General features: G+C 40.6%; 1 protein-coding gene across 2 annotated transcripts in view; it reads right to left on the bottom strand.

Moving 5' to 3' along the window:
* Window positions 1–6,457: 6,457 nt before the first annotated feature.
* Window positions 6,458–27,260, bottom strand: part of CDC42SE2 (CDC42 small effector 2) — an 83,878-nt gene continuing 63,075 nt past the window's right edge. For both annotated transcript variants that reach the window (XM_062600354.1, XM_062600353.1), the window contains exons 3-5: window positions 14,015–14,116; window positions 9,126–9,243; window positions 6,458–8,935 (exon numbers count right to left, since the gene is read on the bottom strand). In XM_062600354.1, the coding sequence (XP_062456338.1) occupies window positions 9,145–9,243; window positions 14,015–14,116 (201 nt within the window). In that variant the 3' untranslated portion in view covers window positions 6,458–8,935; window positions 9,126–9,144. The remainder of the gene's footprint in view (window positions 8,936–9,125; window positions 9,244–14,014; window positions 14,117–27,260) is intronic.

Here is a 27,260-nt window from a genome sequence, read left to right on the forward strand (position 1 = left end):
GATTTAACTGTAGGATTCTGACTTGGAAAACAGCCTATATTCAATCTGGTCTGCTGTGAAACTGGCTTCACCTTGGCACGGGGAGCTATCTATCTAATGCGATTGCCTGTCTAGCGTCACCAGTGCCCACTGCCCAATTATCCAAATATTTATCACAACAACTTTTTAAACATCTCGTGATGTGAACATCGAGATTGCTCATATCGCAGGGTTTTTACAGACCGTATGGCATGCTTTGTTGGACAGCACTGTGAAAATTCCCTACTTGCAGAGAAGCACAGATTTAGCAGGCACGTCAGGCCCATGGAGAAAGATTTCTCTTCGTGGGTGTGGATAGCTTTCCTCAGCTGGAACGCTCTCCAAGTGAGCAGCTGCACATATTTGATCATGGTTTTTCCAAGAGCAGTGGCAGCACTAACTACTGTATTGATAAAACCCTGCAGTAAGCCTCCTCAACTCCTCGACCGGGCAGGAGGGAGGCTTCCTCACTGTTATTTCTTCACCTGCTTTTTCTTTGTTAGCCCAATGTCCTCGCTTAGAAAATGTGGTCGCAGAAGGCTTTTCTCAGCTGACAAAAGGAGCCACAAGCATCTCGTGTCAAGTGGCTTCGGCGTTTGAGGTTGGGAAAAGAAACCCCGTATCAGCGCTGGGCTGGCATCCGCGTTGCCGCGGGTGAGTATCCGAAGGGCCGCTATGCCGGAGGCGGACGCGCGTCGCGCGCCGAGGTTGAGAAGCGCCTCGTGGCCCAGATACCAGCAGAGCCCTGTTCTTAGGCGATTGCGCCTCATTATAGCACCGGCCTTGGGGACAGCCGGCACCTCGGGCGGCCGGGAAAAGGATCTGCATATCTATGTAGGTCAGCGCAGCTTCAGCTCGCTCTGCATGCTCGGGCACGCTAAGGTATTTTAAAAGGCCGGAAAACCTGTTTAAGTTTTGCTAAAAGATGATGTAGCTCTGAAATTCAAGGTTTTACAAAACCATCGCATCGGCCACAGCGGTTTCTTCCGTCACGTATTTCCACTGCTCTGGTTACGATTCGGAGGAGCGAGGGAGCTCTTAACCAGACCACGGCACGGTTATTTAATTCCCGTCCAAGGACTGCGCTGGGCGCGCTCTGGCAGGCTCCAAGAACAGCCGCATCTGTGCAATGGCTGAGAGATGTAAATGGACAAAAGTGGGTGGTTCTAGCCAATAAAATGCAATACTGGGACTTTGTCCCTTACCAGCAATATCATCCCAATGCTGTGCAGTGAAAGGGTGTGGAAATAGACTGCTGAATATTTTTTTAAAAGGTATGAAGCAGTTGTAATTTCTGTTGATCTTTTTTTCTTTTCTTTTTTTTAGCCCTCACCCTGGAAGTGTGCACCTGGTCACGCCTGAGCATCACCCTATCTATCATCACAATAAGAAAAAATAGTTTATATTTAATAGACAGGTTTCAAAGCTGTCGAACAGAGCTTCATTTCATAGCTCTGCTCACCAGAGAGCCCTGTTCCCCTGGGATGCTCGTACCCTGCTGTTACAACCAACCTGATTTATGCCATTTGGAAACCAAATGTCAGCTGCAGCTTAAAAAAAGAGAGAGTAAATAGCTTGGCATCTACTACCTAAAAGCAGTAAAAACGAACAAGCCTTGCTGCATTGGACTCTGGTTTTGTGGCTATCGCCAGCAGCTCCTTTTTGCAAAGAGTACCGGAGAGAATTGTCCAGGGTGTAGTGGTTGGCCACCGATCCAAGGTGTCCCTCCTCCTCCATCTCCTGTCCTCCCAAACCCATAGCACTGCTGTCTGAAGTGTGGTCATGGATTCCCTAATTCCACTTCCTGAAATGTTTTCCTGCTTTATAAGCGTGAAGGGCAATGGCACAGAAACCACCCCCCCGACCCCCCAAAATGACAAATTATCGCTGCTGCTTAATGCACCTGCGCGCGCGCGCGCACACGCGCACACACACACACACACACACACACACACACACACACACACACACACACACACACAAGAGAAGGCTCTTACTGCTCCAGCAGGCTAAACCATGACAAGTGCAAAAAAGCTGCAGTGTGCCAAAAGGTACATTAGCATTAAGCACCTGGGAAGTGTACACTTCTCCAAGGATTATGTGTTCTTGCATGTTTTATTGCAGCTATAAAGATGTTTTGCTAAGATACACTGTTTAAGGACATTTCCTAGATTTTACAAAACTGTTGCATTAGCGTTTACTTCCATCATGTATTTCCATGTGGCTGATTCAGCCGTTTCCCTGGTGTTGCTGCATTTTATGAAATCTGAGATAGCACTTCAAAATCCACTCCAAGTGATACCCACCTTTCCTCTTAGATGTGATGACTTGAGAAATGTAATTGCGTAACAGCCTATTTCACACATTTGCTGAGGAGCTATGGTAGGTGGCAGCAGGTGGAAAACAGCCCAGATCCTATGAGGAGCATGAGGGCTGCTCACACCATTGCTGTATCATCAGATCAGCATGGTACTCAGTCACTTCCCACTAGAAACTGCAAAAATGCAAAGTGTGTTTATATTGCCCAGCAGGTATTTCAAATTATTTGCAACCTTGGAAGACTGTTGTAATAGTGAGAGATGTAAAAAAAAAAAAAAAAAAAAAAGGAAAAGCCAACAACCCCTTCATAACACTGAAGGCACAGCATGGGAGAAACCAAAGGAGTTCCTAAGCGTTAGTTGCCCATGGCTCTGATGTGCACAGTGCTGCTAGAAAACCAGCACTCACTGAATGCAGATGTCTGTACATGAAACTTTCTTATTGCTCTGGTGTTCTCAGGAGAAAAAAAAACATGTCCGTATAGCGGGTAGCTTTCCATTTCATGTTGAAACACTTCCTCCCTTTAAAGCCACTGTAACTCTGAGAAAACCTATTGTAAGCCTTTACTTCCATCTATATCTTCTTGAAGTGTTGGAAAAAATCAGGGCAAGATGACTTTGGTGTGACCCGTCAGATCTGCAGTACTGATGTGTGTGTGTCGTGGCTTACAAGGAGTGTCTTCTACTACTGCCAATCCCAAAGGTAAAGCATCTACTTCACTTAAAAGAACTAACATGCCAAGTGTAACAGTCCACTTTTATTTTCTAATAGACTCTCTTAATATCTTAGTATCTAAAAACAGAACAGTAGATTTGGGGAAAGAAATTAATTGGGCTGCAGACTATCCAACTTTGCTATGAAAAGCCCCCACAAAATGCTTGAGTAGAGCTTTGCCCTTTGTGTGACAGCTCAGTTGTTCATAACGTGGTCATAGTTTTTGGCATCACCTTTAAGTAAGCAACCTTGGTATTCAGCTATTTATTGCCGACTTTACCAGCACTCTGATCTTCTGGGCTCATTTGGGAACCTGTCTGAATTTGTAATTTCTGTCAACTTGCCTGAAGGCAGAAAGTCACCTCTTGCTTGGTGGTGGTGGGTGGAATTAGCAGCAATGGCAGAAGCAGGAGAATTACGGGACTGGGGTGCATTCACACCCAGTGGAAAACATTCGACCTGGTAACTACACTACTGCGCTAAGCATAACCACCGCTGGCACAGCACAGTTACCAGGTTGAACGTTTTTTTTTCCCTTCAGAAAGCTTGGTGCTGAAAGTGCAATTATGACTGTCCTTCGACAGCCAAGTTAAGCTGCTAGTGCCCCCAAAAGAGAAGATATCTGATCCTATGCCACTTGCTCCTATGCTTGCTCTGCACAAGCATCAAGGAACTGACCCAGGTTAAAACAATTTGACCAAAAAACCTCTTTGACGTAGGTTAGCTGTACAGCGAAATCAGGGACAGTGCTAGCACAAAACTTGAGAGTAAGTAGGTAGGATCAACCCCATTCAGCACTACTGGCATTCCTTTGAAGTACTCCTACTAATTATTGGCAGAGCCAAGACGTCATATTCAATAAGCTTTAATGTCATCGTCACTGTATATAGATCTACAGCCAGCACTACATTAGGCTTGCACATTATAATTAGGGATGCTAAATACAATAAGTATTCATCAAATTATTTATTGAACAGTGCATATCTTTAAATAATGCATTCAAACATCTGTATAGCTGACTTAATAATGTTAGGTGGCCACGTGCACATGTAACCCCTGAGCACTTTGCATCACGCTGTGAATACTGTGAAGGTAAATGGGTTTTCTTCTTCCGAAATGGCTCCAGAGCACATGCAATTCTTCCCCATCACATTTTTTTTAATATGCTAAGATACTGTTCTAATATATGACAATAACGCAGAAGACATCTGTCATGAGTGAGGATATTCCACCATGTTTTCACGGGTCACGTCTTTGGCTGCTTTTCAAGGAATGCAGCCATAGCCATACGTTCATAGCAGTGAGTCAAGAAACGTGGCTTCCATTTGGAGATGAGTTTACCAAAGTTTGGGATAGTCTGTAGTTATGTGGGTTTATTGTGCCTGCGCAGAGATTCCTCCTTATTGCCCAACACCTACTGCTTAAAGGATCCTCCAAAATTCGGCTATTGTTACTTTAACGTACAGACCATTACCCATAGAAGAAGTTAAATTTTCATTTAGTCTCATTCTGGGGGATTTTACTCCCTGCATGGAAACACCATCATTCAGCCACACTCAGGATTGCTTAACTTCCAGATAGCCCACGTTACGCATAGCCTCAGCCTGGGCAGGCAGATGAACTCCGTAAATTTTTCATAAAGAAGGCATTACTGGGCTGAGCTTCATTTTTAGGTCTTAAAGTTGCTTAAGATCAAGGCCATTGTTACCTTCAATAATACACTTGTATAGCTATATTCTGGTCTCTGGTTGCAACCAACATGTTTTCACAGAGTTAATACAGTTATTTGAGATAAACTCTTATCCCAAATCATGTGTTTTAAAATATCCTTATTCTGAAAGTGTTTTGTGCCCTGACATAACTGTGCTCAGGGAAATTGCATTATACCACAAAATCTGCCATCTAGACCAGATTTCGTCATTCTCTTGTGTTAAAAGAAGTTTCTGAGGAATAGTAAGATATTAAAGAAGAAATTTGCATGGTTTTCTGTGGTGAGCCATGACAGAAGAAGGGATAAGGAATGAGAAGTTGGAATTTTTGTTGCTGAATTTCAAATAGATGCAATAACCCAGCTATGAGCTGGAACTCCAAAATCCAGGGCCACACTTGTTTTTCTGAAATTCTTACCAGAAGCTTTTGATCTGTGGACATGCATGCTACTTGAGCCTCAGTCCTTGTCCCACTTCTTCCATTGAAATCTTTTCACAAAAATAAAAACCTAGCAATCTTTCTTTGGTGAATGAGTACTGCTACCCCCTCGTTTCAGAATGAGACAGTTTTTTTGTTTGTTAAGTATATAAAGTTTATGAAATCTTGTGAGCATCAGGTGTAATAGAGCTCTTCAAGGAACACGAAGATCAGGAATCACAGTAAGGCACTAAGAGACAGAATCCCCCTTGAAGCTGAAAAACAGCTACTTTGAATTCATTATAAGGGAGCTCTACTTAAATCCATAAACAAAATAGCAAAAACTTTAAATTAGATCCTACTGCTACTCCAAAAGAAATGGAGTACTCAAGTCAGGATAATTATGTTGTGATGAAATACATATTGCACTTGGTACACATGTGCCACTATGTAGATAAGGAAATCCATAGATCTTGCCCTAACTATTAATTTTCTTGGTCTGATGGGTTTTCTTTTTGGTATGCTATAAGATGGTGGAGCGCAACGCCACTGCGGACCAAGACTACATTCAGAGATTTGGGTGCCAATTCAGCATCTTCTCCTTTTAAAAAGGTGCAACAGGAACGAACTGACTCATGCAACTGCTTGAGGCAGCTAAGCAGCCTAAAGACTAAGCGCAAGCAGGCAGACTCCCTTGAAGGGGTCAAATAAATTATTTTAATAAACGTTAGAAGTATCTCCTAATCTTAATGCACTAATCCTACATGCCTTAGTAAGCCTACTGCTTTGTGGGGGCAGTAACTGCTTTTTGACTTTTCTTTCTTAGATTTGTGAAAACATTTCTAAATGAGAGCTGCCTTCATCTCAGTAGTGAATAATCCTATAATTCTGGCTAAATCGTTGTTACTCTATTTCCTCTTTCACCAGGGTACACAAGGTCATCAAAGATTTGTACTAACTATATATATATATATATGCGTGTGTGTGTGTGTGTGTATATATATATATGCGTGTGTGTGTGTGTGTGTGTGTGTGTGTGTGTGTGTGTAAATAAAAGTTTTGTGCTTGATCTTTATTTCATGGTTTTCTCCTGATCTACTTTCCCTTTACCACTAGCTTTTTTCCTCGACTGGCAATTTAACAGCTTATCACATGGCAGATAATTCAGTACCATTCTTAAAAACAATTTGGCATGAGTTTATAGTAGTAAACTGGTTCTTGAGAAATTAAGAGTCTCAAACACAGAGTAATGAATTAAACAAAACACAGTAGACGGCACTGTGGCTTACAGGTAGATTTAATGGAGATGTATATATTACTGTGATACTGCATTTATCTGGTCTTCTACAGACCAGTACAGTCAAATAATTTGCCTCACCATCAAGAGCAAAGAAGGAAACTCAAAAGGGAGAAAACCTTCATGAGAGATTTCAGATTTGTTTCATATTAAGGAATCTTCTCTCCGAGATCCTTACAGAGGCCCCTGCTAAACACACTAAATCAATGAAACAAAAATGCTTATAAAATTAAGGTTTAAACTACTTCGCAACAAAAGGGTCAAGTGGCATGAAAAACCACTCAAGCCTGCAAATTACTTTTTCTTCTCATGCTAACAGGTTACTCCTTTGAGAAGTTTCCCCACCAGTTTGTCTGTAAGATGCAAGCGTTTTGCTAGTGCAAATGTAACTTATGAAAAAGAAAAAGGGTAAGCCACCAACTGAAAGAAAACATTTATTGAATCAAAGTCAATACTTTCCTTTTAATATCTACAAGCCAACACTGAACTGACTTTATTCAAGAATGAACACAATGTACAAAAAAAGTATGTCTGTTATAAAAATATGTCAATTTTTTTCTGGCTATTGAGCTGAAGACATTTTGACAAAGGCAAGATAGTTTCAGCAAGCAAATTTCAGCCGCAATTTCTGATGACAAAGTTAAAATCATTTTGTAATCGTAGTATATTTAAGACTCACTGATAAAGTGGCATTGGAAATGCTGACCCCTTAAAAAAAAAAGAAAGTCATGGCGTTGCCATGTGTTTATGCACCCCAGACAACTGAACATCCTGATCTTGTGTCATCACGAATCAGTACCTTTATCGGTGAAGACCACCCAACCTAACTGGAACTATTCAAGAGCAGATAACTGACACCTGCCACTGCAATACAACTTAGGGATGGACAGCTACCTCCGTGGCCACTGCATTTTGCCTACTGGTTGTGAACTGAGAGACGAGAGTTAGGTAGGTTCGTACATGTTTTTTTTTTTTTTAAAAAAAAAAAAAAAATCAATCTGATAGCTGTTGCAATGTGAAATCAGGGAAAGGATGGGAAGAGCAGAAAGAATCATTTATGATAGCAATCTATATTTATAAACACGTGTGTCTGTGTGTATAAACACGAATCTGATTAAGCTCAGTTGTGCCTTATCTGTTAGGATGATTTTTTTTTCCCCACAATAAAACTCGATCAGGATTCAAACCATTGACTTGTTTCAAACCACCAACAAGGAGGGAGGAAAAAAATAAAAAAGGACCATTTACAGAGATAATCTGAAAACAGTGCAATATTAAAATACAATTTTCACAACATGCTTTGGAACCTGAGCAAAAGGCTTTTTACTGACTTAGTAAAAAGTCACCCTGTATGTTGTTTTTGCTGGCATCTGTTCTGCCAGATTAGTATGTTGCTCTTAGCAACTTCCATGGCCCCGAAATATTTAGTACACAGAAACTGCCAACTACTTAGAGAGGTCTACTAAACTTCAGCTAATATTGCAGGCAGTTTGACATGCTGCTACTGGAAATGACCGTACAACCTAAAATTAAGAAAAATTGTAAAAGGAAAAAGAAGCAGCCAAACATGATGCTTGTCTTTCTTTCTTTTTTTTTTTTTTTTCTTTTTTTTAAATAGACTAAAGCGCTTCCACAACACTTAGATACGGTACTACACTGGTTTACAGTCTCGAGGTCAGCTCTTTCAAAATAAATATACTGAACATTTACAACAAATGCCTTATGAATGCAAGCTCTCTCTTTATTATTTCAAGACCAGTTGGATAAAAACTAAAATAAAGACATAACTCTGAAGCAGCTAAGTTACAAGTCCTCTTTCAGAGACAGGCATGACTTGGTGCCACAGCTAAATTTTTCACCAGCAACAGTATCATCAGTCCGCAGCAAGCAATTTTTTTTTTCTGGCACCAAATGGGCCACCATACAAAGCAACTTCACAAAGCATGCGGTCATCTACTCTGCTGATTTTGTAGGAAACAATCATTTGTGCTTGCAGGTCCCAGACCTTTCAAAAATGGATATGAACAATGAGAGATTAAAAATATTAATGGAAAGTCACTCAATTCTAAATTACTTGAGCGGAGAAAGAGACTTAAAGAATAAAGAGCAACTGAACGCTGTGCATTAGTATTTGTGAGAGGGATGAGGGAAGCTACGGTTGATGCTTTAATTTGCTTTAAATCAAAAAGTAAAAAAAAAAAAAAAAAGAAAAAGCTAAAAACAATCCTAAACAGCTCTACGTCCATAGTGCTGGTAGAGGCCAATGTGTGCATGCCACTGAAAGGCACGGTAGGACCAATCTGAGAAATGGCATCATCAGAGCAGAACAGCAACTTTTCACTGGAGTAATCACAACGGGTGAACAACGAGCCATCACTTCTCTCTCATCATGAACACAGAAAGCAGTCACCAAGGCAAAGGAGGGGACACAGGAAAGAAGATACAGGAACTCACACAAACCTGTAACACAGAAAACACACGTTAAACTCAGTTTCAAATGCTTTGGTACCAAACCTTCTACCCAGAAATGCACTCTCAAACTGTGCATCGCTAGGATGCAGCTATTTATAGGGAGTTCATTCCGACACGCGGCAGGACGTTCCTCTTTACTGCTCTACCAGTGCCTAAAAAGCAAGAGCGCGATACTTACTGGAAAGGTTTCCCCAGGGTTATCCTGCCTTTGTATCTACAAGCTGCATCTGAACGTTTGCAGACATGCTGCCTCCGTAGCCCCCCTTGGACTGCATTTGGTTCTGAATGGAGCTCACCTGGAAACACAAGGGAAAGGGTGTCAGGGAAAATGAGAAAGGCGGCTACACAGCAACTGCGCCGGCTTCTTGCCTGGGGTTTTGGTGTTTGGCCTGGTTTGGTATTCCAGGGCGCTCTCTCCATTAATGCTTTTGCATTACTTTCGCATGAAGACACTGGCAGAGCCAACCCACTGGAAGCGTCAGCCCTGGCGGCAGCTCAGCAGGAGAGCGGGAGGGAGGGAGAGACCGGTGCTGATGCAGAAGTTTTCCTCTCTCCCAAAGAAAACTGGCTGATTCAGGCTTTCACTGAGCTGCTTGATTACTCAAGAAAATTAATCAGATCTCTTGCTGGCTTCCAGCTCCACTCCATCTGACAAGCTGCAATTTAGCTGGTTATATGGGAACCGTTCTTCACTAAGTATGATAAAGCAGTGAAGCTAACATCACGGCTAAGTTAAAAATGTAACAGACAATTTCAGAAGTATCTGGATAACATCTGCACTGTATGATTAATTTTGGAACATTTAAAACAAAAGGGCTTTCTAAACCAAAAAGCAGCCTTTGGGAGTGACAGAGCACTGGAACAGGCTGCCCAGAGAGGTTGTGGAGTCTCCTTCTCTGGAGATACTCAAAACCCACCTGGACATGAGCCTGTGCAATGTGCTCTAAGTGACCCTGCTTGAGCAGGGGCAGTTGGACTGGATGATCTCCAGAAGTCCCTTCCAACCTTACCCATTCTATGATTCTGTGATGTGGAAGTTTGTTTGTTCGTGGATTTTTTTTTTTTTTTTTAAGCAGAACAAACTTTTTCCTTAATTGATATTATTCCTTTAATCAGTAGGGCATTTATTTTTTAAACCATACTCAACCTATCAACTTCTCTGGAAATAATTTATTTGAAGTTATTTTTAGGCTGATGCAAACAAATGCATAAAGAACACCCCTTTCCCCCCCCCCCTTGGCTTTCATTGCTTCCCCCCCCCTCCAAAAAAGGAAGAGGATATATAGTTTCCTTTTGTGCTTGTCGTGCATAAATCAAAATGAACATCTCCTAATGCCCACAGGAAGACAACTCCAATGTGAAAGGTTTGGCTTTTTTCTATTTACACCCAAGAGCATACTTCATGTTTGTTGCCGACTTGTTAGGTAACATATGTATTTAAAGATACAGCTTCTGAAACTGGAGACCTGTGTCAAGAAACCAATGTCTGCAAGGCCCTACTCAAAATAATTTCAGGTATGCTCTTTCATAGATGCCTTGAAATATCACTAAAAGGCTACACTAAAACAGTGATGGAGCTAGGTCTCCGAGTAGCTTGCGTGACTATTTTCTCGTCTGCAAAGACAAAACCCAGTACACTCCTCTAAACAGACCTCCACAGGAGAGCAACGCCTCTCCCTGCCGCAAATGAATCAGCACTGCTTTCTCCTGCACACCCTGACTCAAACCAATGTGAGGAGATCCTGTTTTAGGGCCTATGTCTTTGACAGTACAGCACATTGCAGTGCTGTGCAAAAGACCTGAGCCTTTTTATGTACTTACACAGCACAAGGTAAAGCCATCTTCTAAGCTTGTGCTTTGCTCAAGTAATATAGCTGTGGTAAAGCAAGGTGATATGAAAATGCCCCTCCAGGGAGACCTCTTCAGAGCTGGTGCTCTAGTGGGTCTGACACCAGAGACCACAAAAAACAGTAAGGAAAGGGGGAGGCAGAGTGCAACCACGTTGATGGGCTGGGTTTGAAAGCTTTCCTGTTTCACCACACTGGTCATCACAGCATCTTCTGCTGGTCTTGGATAACAGGAGTTCGAGTGTAACCAGCGTATCTCAGCAAATAGTTAACCTACAGGTAGAAGGGCTTAGAAGTATGCCTTAAGGCCAGCATTTGTATCATCTGAATGAACCTCTAGTGAAGCAGATCTAGAAAAAAAAATATATGGCTTCAGGGCACGTCTGGTTGTGCAGCTGTGGCACTGCACTCACCTCCCAACCTGACAAGTTCCCTACAAACAAGCGTATCACAAATGGCAAGACCAGAGAGTAAGTTTTCAGGAGTGCTTCTTCTAAAGTGCCTCATACGGATGCTTGTGTTAGTGGGCAAGGAAGTATCAGTCTAAAATGCTAAGGCTGTTGCACCTAAATAAAACAAGCAAACCTTCCAGCAAAATTAAGCTTGACTACAGTGACAGTCTAATGATCATCTTGTATATGAAAAATTCACATAGGAGACCTCCAGCCTCAAAAACACAGAGCACCAAGCAGGTCTACATCTTGTGCTGAGCAGGCAGCACTCCCAAAACATCCTCCTTTTGAGGCAACCTAAACTATAAGCACAAACACAATGAAATACAACTTTTTTCCCTCCAAGGATACCATTGCCTTCTGATGATACATAACAGCAGTGTTCTTTCCTGTGTTACGTCTAATTTAGATACTCTAAGGATTCAAGAATTTTGGATGGGGAAAAGGGTCGCACCAATTAAAGATCACAGATCTGCAGCACAACAGATTGTATCTCATTAATTTCTTTCTTTCCCTTTTTTCCTCCCTGTTAGAATTAGAAAATAGCACAGATGGTCCTTGAGAAATAAAACAAGAGAAAACCTAAGGCTGCAATACATGAAATCAAAGGAGAAACTGTGGAGTATGAAGCAAAAAAATAAAGCGAGAAACTTCAGCAGGGAATACAAAGGTAAAAAAGGAGGAAGGTGCTGGGAAGGAGATGGGAAATGTGCACAGAGGGCTCCTACTGTTTAATTTTGCCTTTGACAAAGTAGCAAGGTTCTCTACACAGAAGGCAAGCAAAAAGCACAGTCTTTCAGTAGTCTGAAAGCTACTGTACCTGAAAGCATGAGGACGTATGAAGAACAACGCTGATGAAAAAGGCAGAGAGCAGACACTGAATGAAGAACCCAATTTATATGGGAAAAAGCTAACGAGGTTCCAGGAGGTTTGCCTAAGGTATTCAGAAGGCAGACGGTACAAAGAGATTGACAAAGTAGTAAATGTCCATACTATAAAAATGAAGCAGCAGAAAAGTACATGAAGATTAAACTGATCTTGGATGTTACAATGCAAGGGATGAACAAGGAGACAGGATGAAATATTTCCTCAGTGAGATACCAAGAAAGAGGCAGGAAAATAGGCAATGCGGTGAGGGAAAAAAAAAAAAAAAAGAAAAAAGAAAAAAAAATTTATACTTCTGAAAAAGAGAGACAGTTTGCAAAAAATAATCCTGATCTGGGATCAGAAAAATCATTCTGGTCATTGATGCAGTACGTTATCCAAATGGGGAAAACACAACTAAGAAGAGAGAGAGATAACCATGTGTAAGTGTTCAAAAATGAAAGAAAGTCCATGTAGACAGACAACAGTGGTTATTTCTTATTTGTAGATGAGCTGGATTTTTAAAGGCGAGGGCAAAGTGAGTATGTCTTTGTGGTGAGAGAGCAGAGCTGCAGGCAGTCACCGCACCTTCCCAGGAGGCAGCTCAGCAGTGAGAAAAGTTCTCACAGGAGGTTCAGCAAACAGCTAAAAAGGCAAAAATGCCATGCATTTTCTAATTTTATTAAGACCACCACTCGCTCACCTCATCATTTCAATTTATACATTGTTTTAAATATTAATGTAATATATTGCATTAACAAATAATGAGCTTTAATTGAATTTTATCAAGCTGAAGCTATGTTCATCTATTTAACTTGTTTACAGATGCTTTAGATCACCTCCAATCCATTATGTCGCTTTAGGAAAAAAATTGGCCTTTTGTTTGTCATGTGAGATTTCCAAGGTTTTGCTCTTTCCCAGTAGCTACTGAGTTAGAAAAGTCTTTTCCTGATCTCAATAAACTGTAAAATCAAATTAGTTTCTAGGAAGCTACAAATTACCTCACTTGCCTGCAATACGACTGACGTTTTCTTTACAGCTCTGCTCTTTGTTCTGCTATCTCTGGCAGAACTCTGTCTTCCCCTGTACCAAAATCCACCATCTCCAAACCATTTTCCCCCCTTTAATGGGGATTATAAAGAGCAAGTGGCATTTCTTCCTCAATATCTATATATCATCCTTTTCTCAGATCACATATTAATAAAATAAACCTGACCTTAAAAACAGATAGTATATTCTGTGAAATACCAATGCAGCACAAAAGCAATCTATCCTCATAAAGTCCTTTTCAATATCCTGTCTTAGCCTCTGTTTTTCACTTTCAAAGATACAGAAACATTCATAGTTCCTACTACCTACAGGAAGCCACAAAACCCTGCCCGTGACATCAGCGTTGCTTGCTCTGGAAATAATTTGTATCACAAATAGGCTTACCAGAGAATAGAAAACCTCAACAAGGACAAACAAAAAATTTGTACGAACCATGAACTAAGAAAACATAGCAAGTTTTAAATAAACTACATTAAAAATGCTTAAAACATTTAAGATAAGAAATCTAATTTGAATTAGATATTTTGAAGAGATTTTCATTCCAATATACTAGAATATATTTCAAAATATATTAGATTTTATTCACAAATGTTATCTGATTTTTTTGAAGTATTTTAGACATAGCATTGTCAATAAATACAGGATTTTTTTTTTTTTTTAACATGCTATTCCCCAACCTTGAGTACAAGTGGTTAAGGTTTGGACTTAAGGCACTAGCAGGTTGTTCTTAAGCTTCACAAAAATGCTTATGAACTCAGCAGAGAATCACTCCTTCTTGCTCCAGCCACAGCATTCATATAAAACGTTCCTGGATCCCATCTAAAATGAAATATTCTTCACCTGCTCACACTTACCGAATTCATTCCACTGAACAGGTCTCCCGATCCTACGTGAGCTGTGTGCACAAAGTTTGTTGGCTCTCCAATCATGCTTCGGTCAATCCGCCGTCGTCTTTTCTGAAAGGAAGGTAAAGAAATCATCAGATTGAGGTTCATTTAAAAAGACAAAACCAATATGCATCATAAATATAAAAGTTAACAGTTAACACTCTGGTATTTTGTACACCATAGAATATTTTCATGGAATTGAAAGGCAGAGTCCAGATTTTCAGGTGAACTGAGCCATTAGCAATACCATACTTACTTTTTATTTGGAGGATCAACAGCAGACCATTAGACCAGCACTGAGGTCACTCCTAACACTTAGGCCAACCAAAGACTCATGGTGTTCAAGTGGAATGTACGATCTGCAATGCTTCATACAGTAACTTCTGTCAGAATTTGTATTCAAGCATGATGTAATGAATCAGATTTGAGGGTTAATTATTTGAAACAAGAATCAAAGAGCACTAGCGGAGCATATGAAACCGCTAATTTACAGAATTTGTTGCTTGCTATGGCACTGAGGGACCTTATGTCCCTATTTCTAGAGATGTTCTTCATTGATCTGCAAAACAATCCTTTGAATTTGACGAGATTTAGTCACAGCCATATTCTTCCAGGAGTCTGGATATGCAGATAACTTGCACTTTGCACGGTTGTAGTGCGCAAGCTGCAAGGGCAGAGTATGATATTAAGGCAGTATGCCAGAGTACATCCTAAAGATATCCTGATTCCTGTGCTGTAAGACATAATGGAAGACTAACTTAACCTCAGCCTCCCCTTTCTCAGAGTCATGGCTTCAATCTGTATTAATGCAACGTAATAACAGGCAAATGAGAAATTAGAGGCAGTTAGGACTTCCTCTAATAAAAGCTGCCTTGGCTCTCTGCCTCCAGCTGAACGTTGCGTCTAAAGCAGTAAAATGGAAAAACCTCTCTCCTTATCTCCTAGGCCAGAGCGACGCACGCAGCCTGCAGCCACCCCAGGCCAGCACCTTGGGTTTAAACGGTGAGAAGAGCCACAGAGCACAGTAAGAACATTTCAACCTAACGTAGGTGAAACAAAATACAGTACAAGAGCTAAGAAGCCACTTAAGCTCAGTTACAAGCTTGCCACTGTCCTAAAGTCTGCTCAATCTCATTTTTAGAGATCTCCCCCGTTTTTAGCCTGCAATGAGATCTTAGGACCACCCAGACTCAGGCAGGAAGATACATGTCTCACGAGCAGACTCACTGCTGTTAAAACAGATGAATCTTTATGAATCAGAGCCCACAGTGATGAGAATATATCATGGGCCTTAGCCAGCAAGTACAAAACACTTTCAGCCCTTTTGTGTAGCTTTTCCCTATTGCTAAAGCCGGTTTTGGGAGGCTTCAGTATCTTACTGCATCAATATTGAACAGCCAAGGGATGGGGTGGGGAAGGGGAAGGCAAAACCCCTCACCTAGACATAGCCAAAATCATCTGTCCGTGCCAAGACTATTAGTGAATTCTCTATACATGTTTGACAAGATCAACCAAATAAAATATCTGCATAAAAAACATTTTCCTATAGTCTGAGGGCTATTGAGAAGAAAGCATTTATGGAAATTAATGTAAATGTCTCAAAACCAGAAAGCATTAATTTATTTCATGCAGAGATATAAATAGCTACAACAGAATCTATTACTGTGTTCCAATGCATTAACATTTCAATCTGGAAGTCAAACTCACTTATATATACAGCAATCTAAGTTACGCATGATACAAGCTAGTAAATCATACATAACTAACTTGAGGGGCGAGATCTTTACGCCTACATTGGGTGAGAACTGCTAATCTGAAGTGTTCAGGATTCAGTGTCCCCACCTGTAACGATTACTCTAAACATCGTGTCTGTATGTACACAATACAATATTGTAAAATGCTGAGCCAGTGTGTCTGCATCATTGCCCTTGCTCTACAGGTGCAAGAATCTCTAGAGTCCTGTGCCACAGGAGCACGTAGGTATCAAAACACTTTGTTGCAATTTTGTAAGTTTAGTTTATATTGCATTTTTGAGAATAACAGAACGTCAGAGCCATTTGTGTAAAGCTAAATAATAAAGCCTTGAATTGTTGGTTTTAATAGTTTTGAAATGCTGGGGGGTTGATTCAGACCAAAACTGTAGACAATCTCAGTCTGCACCGCTCAAGAACTTAAACTTTTCTTTGGGTATAGAACTTTCCTTCTATGCTTGTTGTTGAGAATATTGGCATATCAGTAAGAGCATTAAAGTGCTGGTTTTCATGAAAGCCTGGAAATGATTCTCCTGTAATCATCAGCTAGTGAGCCACCATCCAACCCTGATTCTTATCTTCCGCAAGTTTCTTTGCTGAGGCCATCAGCCAATTACACCCTGGCACATGCCCACAGATGCCTTGAAGCAACGGACTCGACTGAATGCTCTGCTAAATCAAGACCCCAAAGCAGTTCATGCTAAAAGCAGATAAAGTGCTGCTTTTTTTTGCTGCAGGAGCACTTTACTTTGCATTTACAATACATTTTTAGCTTGGCTCAGGAGCATGCTTTTGAAGTGACTTTGCCTGTCCCTGTTTACTATGCTTCCATGTGAACTGCAGGGTAACCTTGCAGTGCATAAATTGGATTTCTTTCAGATGAAGCTGAACCAGAGATGCTCTTGTATAGCTGATGCACTCCAACTGCTAGTGGATGTCGAGGCCACAGGACCAGACATGCCAGTCTGAAGTAAATCCCAAAACACACCTAACACGCATCTTGGCTCCTCAATATCAGTTCTTTTGCTCTACAAAACGACTGTTATTAGGATGTGCTGCTTCTTAGCAAAGACAGCCTCATCCAGAGAGCTAATAAAGACTGACTAGGTTGGGTGACTTGATATGGCAAGCACAGTAAAAGTCACCTATTTTAGGAGGATGTAACACAGCAGAGAGGAGCCAGGCAGCAGGCTTAGAAAGGCTACAAGACTTTCAGATGACACCCACAAGCATCATCTTTGCTAGGATTTAATTCTGAACTTTCATTATTTTCTGAGGTCCTGCATCTGTAAGAATACATGCACTACCATTGCTTTACAAACAATAAGAACTGACACATGGATCAATTCTTCAATCAATTCAGTATATTTAATCTGAAAGGAGTACAGAACCAGCACATTCATCTTTCACTTTAGAAGAAATAGCCCAATATACTCTTTTCCCCTCAATACATCATTTGCGCCTATTCTGTGCTTGTTCCTAATGTAAGCCATGTGCCCAAGCTGATAAAGTCTCTAAGCTCCCAGAGCTTCCAAACTCCTGTAGCAACCAAAATCGATTCCAGTTAGCCTTCATCTGTACTCCAACCTCCCTTTGGAAACATACCATAAATAATTAACCTTAGAATATAAATTTCACTAATCAGTCCAATAATGAGTTCTCGTTATGAAGGTGACCTACACAACAACCTTTCATGTCTAGCCAGCACAAAGGACTTAGATACAACTGAGTATTTATACTATGGTATCTGAAGGCTTGTTTTAAATTAAGGGTGATGTTTCTGGCAGAACACTGCTAAGTCCTAACTCATAACCTAATCACAATGAGGTCCTGATTTCCTGTATCTGTTTCTTGTGGATGTTTTCTTGCGAGGGAGGAAAAATAATAAAAATAAAAAAAATAAAAAATCACCATAACTAGTTTGTTAAATGTCAGTTATCTTTCTTGTTATGAGATCCTGGAGGTGGAATACAGAAATATCCTCTAATGGCTTTCCTCAGTTCATAATTCTAAAGAATTTGGATTCCAGAGGACGCACCAGGTCATCTTTACCCTACAAAAAGAAGCAGCCATCTGCAATTACTAGTCCAGGGGATGCAAGTTTGGCTGAGCAAGGTTGGAGGGGAGGGGAAGGATTTTGAGGAGCCAGCTCAGAAGTTGCGCGTTGTACACATACGGCAGCTGCCCTGAAACCGTATCGCATTCCCATTACCATATTGATGCAGGGACGAATTGATGTCTCTGCTATTCTTAAGCCGTGAATGATCTTTCACACCCACACAGGCTAGTGTCTCTTTTGAAGTTTAAGATCAGGATTTAGAAAGCCATCACGATTTGCATCGCCTGGAAATGATTTTAACCTTCTGAGGGTTTGAAACTATTGATAAGTTTGAAAAAAAAAAAATTAATCTGATTACACCAGCCTACTAGTTGGCAAAATTACAAGCATTTTATTGAAAAACAACTTTCATAGTTTAAAAAGCTACTCACTGCTAGAAACTCAAAATTGGAATCCATTTGTTTAAATAATTGCCACTGACAGTTCTGGACCAATGCTTTTTAAAAAATTCTTTCTATTTTTAGTTTGCAGAGAAATGATCTTTTTTGACCACCTCAAAGTTTTGTACAGAGGTTGGGCAGCACTTCTCTAGCTTAAGCCCTCACACAGCAGTGGCAACAGTGCAAGTCAGTCACATTCATCTATCTGCCTGCACACACACACACACACACACATATATGAAGTAATGTTTTTGAAATTTCTCCAGGTCTCAAATACATCACAGAAGATTTGAATGTTGTCACTGAGAGCCTACCAGGCTAAAAGTTATTTTTCTTTGAAATTGCTAAAAGGAGAAATCAGAAGTGAAATCAAATGCAGAGAAAAAGCATACAAAGATATCACCAAAAGTCACTGCAAGTAGTAACCTATGTACGCATGGGATCAAAAGCAAAGAAATCTCCAAGTCAAAAGCTCTGGCATGATATATGTAACCTGTTCCTCCAGCTTTACGTCCACCAGTTTAGCTGGCAGAAAAGCATGCTCTGCTTAATCTACACCAGATTTTTGGAAGGTATCAGCTAGGTATACATCCCAAATCCTAGACTGAAATATAACTGATGCGCACCACTTCAAAGGATTGCTCCCTCGCTCCACCAGCATATGGTAATTTTAACTGCAGAAGCCTGTATCTCAGTTCAACAAAGTCCCTTGTCAGCTCTCAAAAGAAAGTGATGTTGTGGATGCAGATCAGGAACATGTTTTCTAATCATAAAGCAATACATGGTAGAAATAGAAGAAATTCAAAGAGCCTAAGTTATTCCCGTATTGCAAACACGTATGGTTCCTGAAAACAATGCTTCTTTATTAAAATACCCTCATCTGTCACATTTTCCTGTCACCAACCATTTCCTGGTATCTCTACTTTACACCCAAGAAAACAACTCTTTTCAACTCTTTTCCCTTTCACAGCAATGCTTTTTACCCAGCTACGGGTTGTCCCAGCTTTATCTTAGGACTGCAGCAATTTCAACTAAACTGTTAAGAAACCAAGCAGGAGAACACCCATCAACATGAGTCTTGAGAAGGGGAAGAACAGACCACATCCGTACTAGCAACAAATTAGTGTCAGGAACAGACTGGAGCTGTACCTTGCATTAGAAATAACAAGGTTGGGTATTTAAGTCACAAATAGAGAAATTTTAAAAGAACAGTGGTCAAAAATAATGCTGATATACTGGTTTTGCTGCTTTTTTATTTAGGAGAATATTTTTGATTCACATAAACAAAAACAAGACAAAGATAAAAACTTACTTGCCAGCTGCTACCTTTGCAATATTTCCCAAAACGTTACAACTATGGGATTTTTCACTGAGTATGCTTCAATATATACATAGTTTTGGCACATACATATATATTATGCATCCAGGCATTCTTCCTTAATTTAATATTTATCTCTGTTTGGAAAAAAGGAGTATGGCGCAGTAAACTAAGTTGGAAAAGAAATAGCATGCTGATCTGATCTAGTCTGATCCAGCATACCAGGTCTCCAGCCAGATCCAAATCAATACGAAACAAACCATATATAAAATCATACATCACCATTGTACATAATGTATGTATTTATCTTCATTTTTGGAGCAGCTCTTTATCTTTCTATCTTATTATTTGTAGAAGAGGAACTCTGGTCCATACTTGTCATCATTTCTGCTTACTCTGCAAGACTATTATTCTTTTTGACATTCTTATTTTGGCTTCCCTGTTAAGGTATTTCAATACAAAATTTGTAAGCTTGCCACAAAGGCACACATGAGAAAAGCTAAAGATCGACATTTATTGAGGCATAATCCCTGTGCTTTACAATCTTCTTTTTGAATAAAAGGATGAGAAGCATCTATTGTATTTTAACATCAAGCAGCCTTGCTATATAATCAGGAAGAAACCCTCACACTTTGGCACCTAATCTGAAGCACAGTAAAACGTCAGGTTCCTGAGATTCATTTTCCAGTCTTGTATTAGTTTCGCCTTTAAATCCCTGGTAAGCCTATTTTAAAAAAAAATTAACCAGCCCTTAAAAGGAATGTGGACTGTGGAAACCAAGGTATCCACTGTATTGCATCTTAGATTTGAATATCCCAACAGCACGAGGCTTACGTGGTCACATCTACCTGGCAGAACTGCTTCAAGTCAGCGGTGCTCACTAGGCTCAGGAGCTTAACTAAGACCAAAAGTAGTTTTTCTCCCTTCTCTTAAGTGATTACTCTCATAAAACAGGCTTATCACCACTCTCGGCAAGAGGGCAGCTCAAGAACAGGTAATTCCACTTGAAGCCTGGTTCAAGACTTAATAAATTTACTTGCTAACTGCCTCCTGGGAAACTATTCCCAGTGAACAGAGACCGGAATGATTCAGCTGGATGCTGCAAGGAATGAGTGTCTGTGGTCAGAGAATAAGCACATACATTTATTACCTCCAAAAAAGTTTGCTCTTTACAAACCAGGATGCCCATGAAATCCTGAACACTAGGAAGCTTTTAAAACTCTCCAAAACAGGAGGGTCAGTTTTTCAGACTGCTCAGCTGCTGGTCTCTGTCTGTACGACATCCTTTAATACAGTAAGAAGCAATTCACTCTCCACTATAGCTCTTTGCAAGCATGACTTTTAAATAACAGCAGGGTAATTTGAACATAATGAATCCTAATAAATTGGATCCTCAACCACACATTCTAATCCTTTGCCACACTACGATTTAGAGATATAATGCATCTTCCATACAATAATAATAATAAAAAATCCAAAAATCCAAATTACAAACTCTCCTCAAAAAAATATCCCATCACAACCGCTCCAACCGCCGCCCTCCCCGGAGCAGAGACAAACACAGCAGAAATGCTCCTGTTCCCTTTTGTAGCTGTCTAGTACATTTGCTTTCAGGGTGAGGAGCTACTCTGCTCCTGAACCCAGCAGCATGGGCTGTCAGAACAGTGATAGGCAAGCATGCAGTTTGCTAAGCTCTTTTTTGAAACAGGATCCAGCAGTTTTAGGTGGAGGCTCCAAGCTGTTGTGTTTTTTGACCTTTCCTCATAAATAGCCCTCAAACGGCTACGCTTTTTGGTTTTGAGGATTCCTGTTGTTCCTTCCAGCATTAGGTTATGCTAATCCAATGGAAAAAACAAGCTTTTCTAATCTGTTAATTTACTCTCTGGGATCTTCCACACCAATCAAGATATGTATTTCATAGCCTCTCCCTGAAGATAAAGTGATCTATTAGAGCTTCCAATGATATACATCCCTGCTGAATCACAGCTATTTACTAGCTTTGTATTCAAGACCTCAGCTGAAACTTCAAAAGCAGGGCTAGCCAAAGATAAATCTGAGTAAGATGTAAAACCAGGAAAAAGATTCAATCAAAGACAAGACAGTCATTTCAACATGGAGAATTTGTACTGTTAGAAGAGAAACCAGAAGCAAAAAAACACCCTTGATTCTCTTCCTTCTTTGATCTTTCCTACCCTCACCTGCTCTTGAGAGAGCAGCAAGCGCTCTCAAGCTTGCAACAGCAAGAGCAAAGCAGTCCCTCCGCAGCACCACCCGACTGATCCTACACACGTTACTTCACAGGAAGAGTTAGGCACATGCCTGGAATAGGAAGTATCAGATCACCCCGTGGAAGTGACTTTGCGTCCTCCCACATACATGCTGTTCTGCTCCCTCCCAGAAATCCTCCGATATGCTCGGAGTGGCTGTTTCCACCAACGTAACGCACGCTGTACGGCCCTACCCACCCTTACAGCATCGCGTTCAGCAGGAGGGCATGGGCTCTACTTCTGCAGACAAGCTGTAGTCTGAACACTGTGTCCAGGTTCCCACTGCTGCTCCACCAAAACCAGTGGAAATGGCCTCGGAGCACCTCCCACCAAACCCCATGAGAAGAGGCTGCAGGGCCGGGGGTACCTTTGTCTTTTGTGTATTCTGCCTTTAGGATGCATATCTCCGTGCTTTTCTCCCTAAAAAGGGATCCTAGAAATCTGTGTTTTTGTTTATGCACATACATAAAACATTTTTAATATATATACATATATGTATGTGTGTGCATATACACACAAATATATAAAGAGACACCATCCACTGTCATGTTACAATTCCAACAAGTAGCATATGTTCAGAGTTTTAACAAATAACTTTTAACTTTTCAAACACCAAGTATTCCTACAGGAAAAGTGATGCTGATTATATTGAATTGCAAGAGATCACTTTCTCCCCAAAGCAGCAAGGATGAAGAACTAGCATTTTCAGGTTCAACTGCATTATCTCATACAGAAGCAGCATATGAAGAAGCACAATTAAGATAATCTCCAAGACAAAATGCCATCCACTCTCCCCAAATGACCATATTTCAGTGATAAGCTAACTCCCACCCATCACTGTTTTGGAATAAAAGTCCAGCATAGCGATGTTCAGGCCAGCTCTGTGATCTCTACCGACTGCAAAACACCAAAGCCACTACCTTTCCTAACGGTGATTTCTGAGTCACTTACTTTGGCAGTTTCTAGCAGATTGCTTAAGAGGCTTGACTGAAAGAAGTCTTTTCCTGCAGTTCTTACTAAATACAGTTTCATCAGAATAGAAGCAAGAGGAAATCAGAACAGGTTTTCATGCCAGTTCTTTTGCAACAGAAATTAGTAGGCCAGCAGCACATTTAGCTGTCAACACATTTTCTGCAGATCTAAGATGCAGCCAGACTCCTCTAGCTAAAGAAAGGTTAGGAAACTGAGACCAAGAATGTAAAAGGGAAAAGTTTTAAATAATTTAAGCAGTTACAATTACTCACAGAAGCTAATAAATTGAGTATTAAACGTACACTAGATTTAGCCTTTAGGCAACATCATTTTGTATTTACTGACTGACAAGTCAGTGACAGGAAAAAAAAGAAAAAAAACAAGCACATTTCTGAGCTCAGAAGCAAAGGAATTAGCAGTGCTGTTTGTACTTATACAAAGATGTAAGTCAGATGCAAATAAAAACCTAAAATTACAGAAGAGTTTATTTCATCAGATCTTTCAGCTGAATTAAAATTCAGTTCAATATGATGAAATAAAGTGCAACTTTTCAGCAAATTAATCTATTTTGTAAACGAAGACCTCACGCTGTATTGTGTATCTGCCATTATGTCAAATGGCTCCTTTGTTTTTAGCAATTTCAGCACACCACAACCTTCTTCGGTCTTTTCAAGTGTGTGCTTTTTGATCTGTTTACACAATATCCCATTATATTATGATGGTGTTAGTCATCACATGACAAAATTGGCTATTGTAGTCTAAGTTTTCTAAATAAACAGGAAAATTTGCCAGATGAGGTCAAATGACTAAAAGACAATAGGTCCTTTAAGAATGTGTTTAGCTCACACATTAAAGGGAACTTGTTTAATTCCTGACGCTTAAACCAGCTTTAAGATATGTAATAAATCAAAATCAATTTCTTGATATAGCTGGTAACTACCAGTTTTTTTTCAACATACACATTAGCACAATTTAAAAATGATGTTTATAATTCAATTTGGCAAAAGCAGTATTTCTGCCACTAGCTAAACTTGTCTTTCCAACAACAACAGATCATTACTTTCAGTGATTAAGGTCCATTTAACACAGCTAAAAAGAATGACAGACACAGTCACATAAAATAATACTACTAGATTTCTACTATTGCAACCATATCGCTTCAGTATCTTCAGACATATTACAGTCCTGATCACACAGGTAGTTCAGTTGCATCTTGCCCTGCTGCTGATACAGGAAGCCTGATACTGGCTTGTGCTCACTTGGCAATAGTCAAAACTTTGCATTCAAGATCATAATCTTTTCATACAGATGCTGAGCGGCATAACATCTAATGCCCAAGCTGTTACTTGGAAGAAGTGCATTTCACTAGCTCGAACAGCTGTGAGCACAGCATGTAGCACTGCAGCTTCCAGAGCAAAGCCACAGCTGGGACACCAGTGAGGGAGGTGGGGGGAAAAAAAAATGGGTTTGTGCAGCCTTCAGAAAAAGGAGAAATCTGCCTGTGGTCTTACTGCGGTGTTCAACCACCTAGCAGGAGGGCACAGAACAAGACTCTTCGCAGAGGTAAACAGTGACAGGATCAGAAGCAACAGCCTCAAGTTGCAACATGGAAAATTTTGATTAATATGAACAAAATTTTTATTACGAAGGTGATCAAACACTGGAACAGCAACCCAAAGAAATTGTTGAGCCTCTAGCCTTCGACAAAACCAAGTGGATGAAGATAACCATCTACTGGATGTGGTCTTGAGCAACCTGCTATAACTGGCCCTGCTTCGGGTGGGGGCGCTGCGCTAGATGGCTTTCAGGTCTCTTCCACCCTCTGAGTCTCTGACTTAGGATGGTGGTGAAGAGGAAGAACGTGGAGCAAGCGTAGGCTAGCACTGACATTGCTAGGACATGGATATGGTGCTCAAAGTCAAAATATTAAAAAAGACAAAGTAAATAAACCATGCAGAGACATTCCAATACAAGTCTTCTGGAAATATTTAGTACCCTCTCCAAAACAATTAATTCCAAGAGTCCTGACAGCAACATGCTGAGAATTGTCTCATGTTAAGCTCGGTCTCTTTTTACTTGCTGACCTTTTCTGAAAAGAATACAGGAAATATTTCAGAGGTCAGCTGGCATGATGAGAGTCACTGCTCTCTGGGGGAAATGTGTCAAGACTTAAAACATGAAACCCCTCTTACTCAACCAAATGAATGTCACCTCCTAACTAAAACATAAACAAAAGCTTCAGGTGTCCTTAAATATGCTGCGCATTCAAGTTCTTTTGTTAAGAAGTTGTATTTTATGCTTGCAAATCCTGTAATAAGGCTTTCTGTTTCAGCTAGCCTGCTAGCTCTGGGTTTGTTACATCCTGTGTACACACATCTGCACACATTTACATCTGTATGGAAGCATATATATATATACACATACACACACATATATACACACACATATATATAAAAGCCTTCTGTGCTTGTATATACACACACACACAGAGCAATCTCTATAACACAATTTAATTCAGAAATATCTCCACATACCAAACTCCATTAAGTAAGGTAAGTAGCGCAAAAGCAGAAATAAAGTGAAACATGGCTTCTAACAGGATATCAGCCACTGCTTGACATAGGATTTTAGTCATACTCATAATACAAAACCAATCAATAAGTCTAATACTTCCTCTGGAATAGCTAGTTAAAACATCAGCCTCTCCGAGGGCAATAGCTCTAAATCATTCCCATATGCACTCCTAAGCAGCAATTTAGTATTGCTCATTATGATTCACCCTTGACTATGCCAACGAATAAGGGCACAGTTGGTATTTTCAGTAAACCTTTTACAAGCAACCCATACAAATTCCCTTGCTGGGAGAAGATGGGTCCTCTGGAGTTACGGCACTGGTATTTGTTAGTGGCGGAATTCATAGGCGGAAGCTCTAATGCTTGTGCTGCAGGCAAAAGCAAAGCCACAGTACGTGACAGTAATACCCTCAGGAGTCAACGTCCACAGGCGCAGCACATTCATCAGTCTTTAAAAACTTCTGTGCATGCCGTCTTCCAAGCCTGAAAGCATTTCACCCTAGTAACAGCAGCTTCTTATTTGTTCATATAGATACACACTGAAAAAACCTGAATATTCCCCTGGCCTACTTCTTGCTTCTCAGGGCTTGCGCATGGAAATTTTATATCAAAATGAACTTGCTCTGAATAGAGAGGCTTCTTTTTCCATACAAATCCTTTTGGAAAGGGAAAAAATTCACATGCATCAGCTCCGTGAGACATGTGCCTGACTGCTGACCTTCCTGGCAATTGTGCTGCTGGTATTTCCTTGCTAGGTTATTTTTCACCTGTACTAACTCACCATTATCTCTGCATTCTCCTTGCTGCTCCAAATGCATCCTGGCCAGTTCCCTCACCAGTGTGCAAGTGCTGGTTTACAGCCTTGGATACCCCATTTCAATAGCAGGGAGAGGCATTCATAAACAAGTCATCACAAGTTTGCTGCAGCATCCATCCTACCTCCTATTCTTACGAGGACCTCTGTAAAGCTCCCAAATTTGACTGTTACCTTTGAAAAACTGTTCATCCAGTTGATTTAGGTAAGTCACTAGAACACATTCATTCCACTGTGATCTAATCTGTCTTGCTTGGTCTTGTGAAGGCAAAGCAGAAAAAAGACACACAATCTATACAACGGGAGCAGGAACACCCTCCCATATTCTACCTATACTATGAAAAATGGTCACACATTTAGGTGATGGTCCCACCAATGCACGTGAGAGTGATGGCACTATTAAGAAAGAGAAAAAAAATCCAAGACAATTTAACAAGGGATCATCCACTAGGTATTTTAGGGCTGCTTAGATGCTGAGCCCGCATGTAATATGGGCGGAATACCAGAGTATCTGCAGGATACCAGCAACTCTTGAGAAGCATTTATACCAATAGCTGCACTCAGACTTAAAACAGCAGTCTGCTCAGCTTTTGACGTATTCAGAATAGCATCCAACATTAGCACAACTATATAAAAGTTTATATCTCTGGAAAAAAATCCCAGCCACACAAAGCACTGGTGTTTGCTCCAGCTTCCCCTCAGTGGGAGCTGCCACACAAAGGCCTGTGCCCACAGGTGCCTTCTCATCTAAAGCGTGGCAGATCTCCAGAAGAAAGTAAAAAAAGATGAGAGGGAAGTTGTTCAGGGAGCTAATTATCAAATCCCCAGCAGAAGCATGGGGCAAGAGGACAGCAGAACAGCATGCTGCTGCAAATCCGTAGGCCTGGAAGAAACACAAGACAGCAAAGCCCTTGTGCTGGAGCACATTTAGTCAAGCACAGGATTCTTACCCAGCTCAGCTCACACCGAACATGAAGAAAGCTCTATCATGGACTACGCTGCTTTCCTCTGGCAAAATG

The sequence above is a fragment of the Rhea pennata genome, chromosome Z (genome assembly GCF_028389875.1).
Source record: "Rhea pennata isolate bPtePen1 chromosome Z, bPtePen1.pri, whole genome shotgun sequence".
NCBI lineage: Eukaryota > Metazoa > Chordata > Aves > Rheiformes > Rheidae > Rhea > Rhea pennata.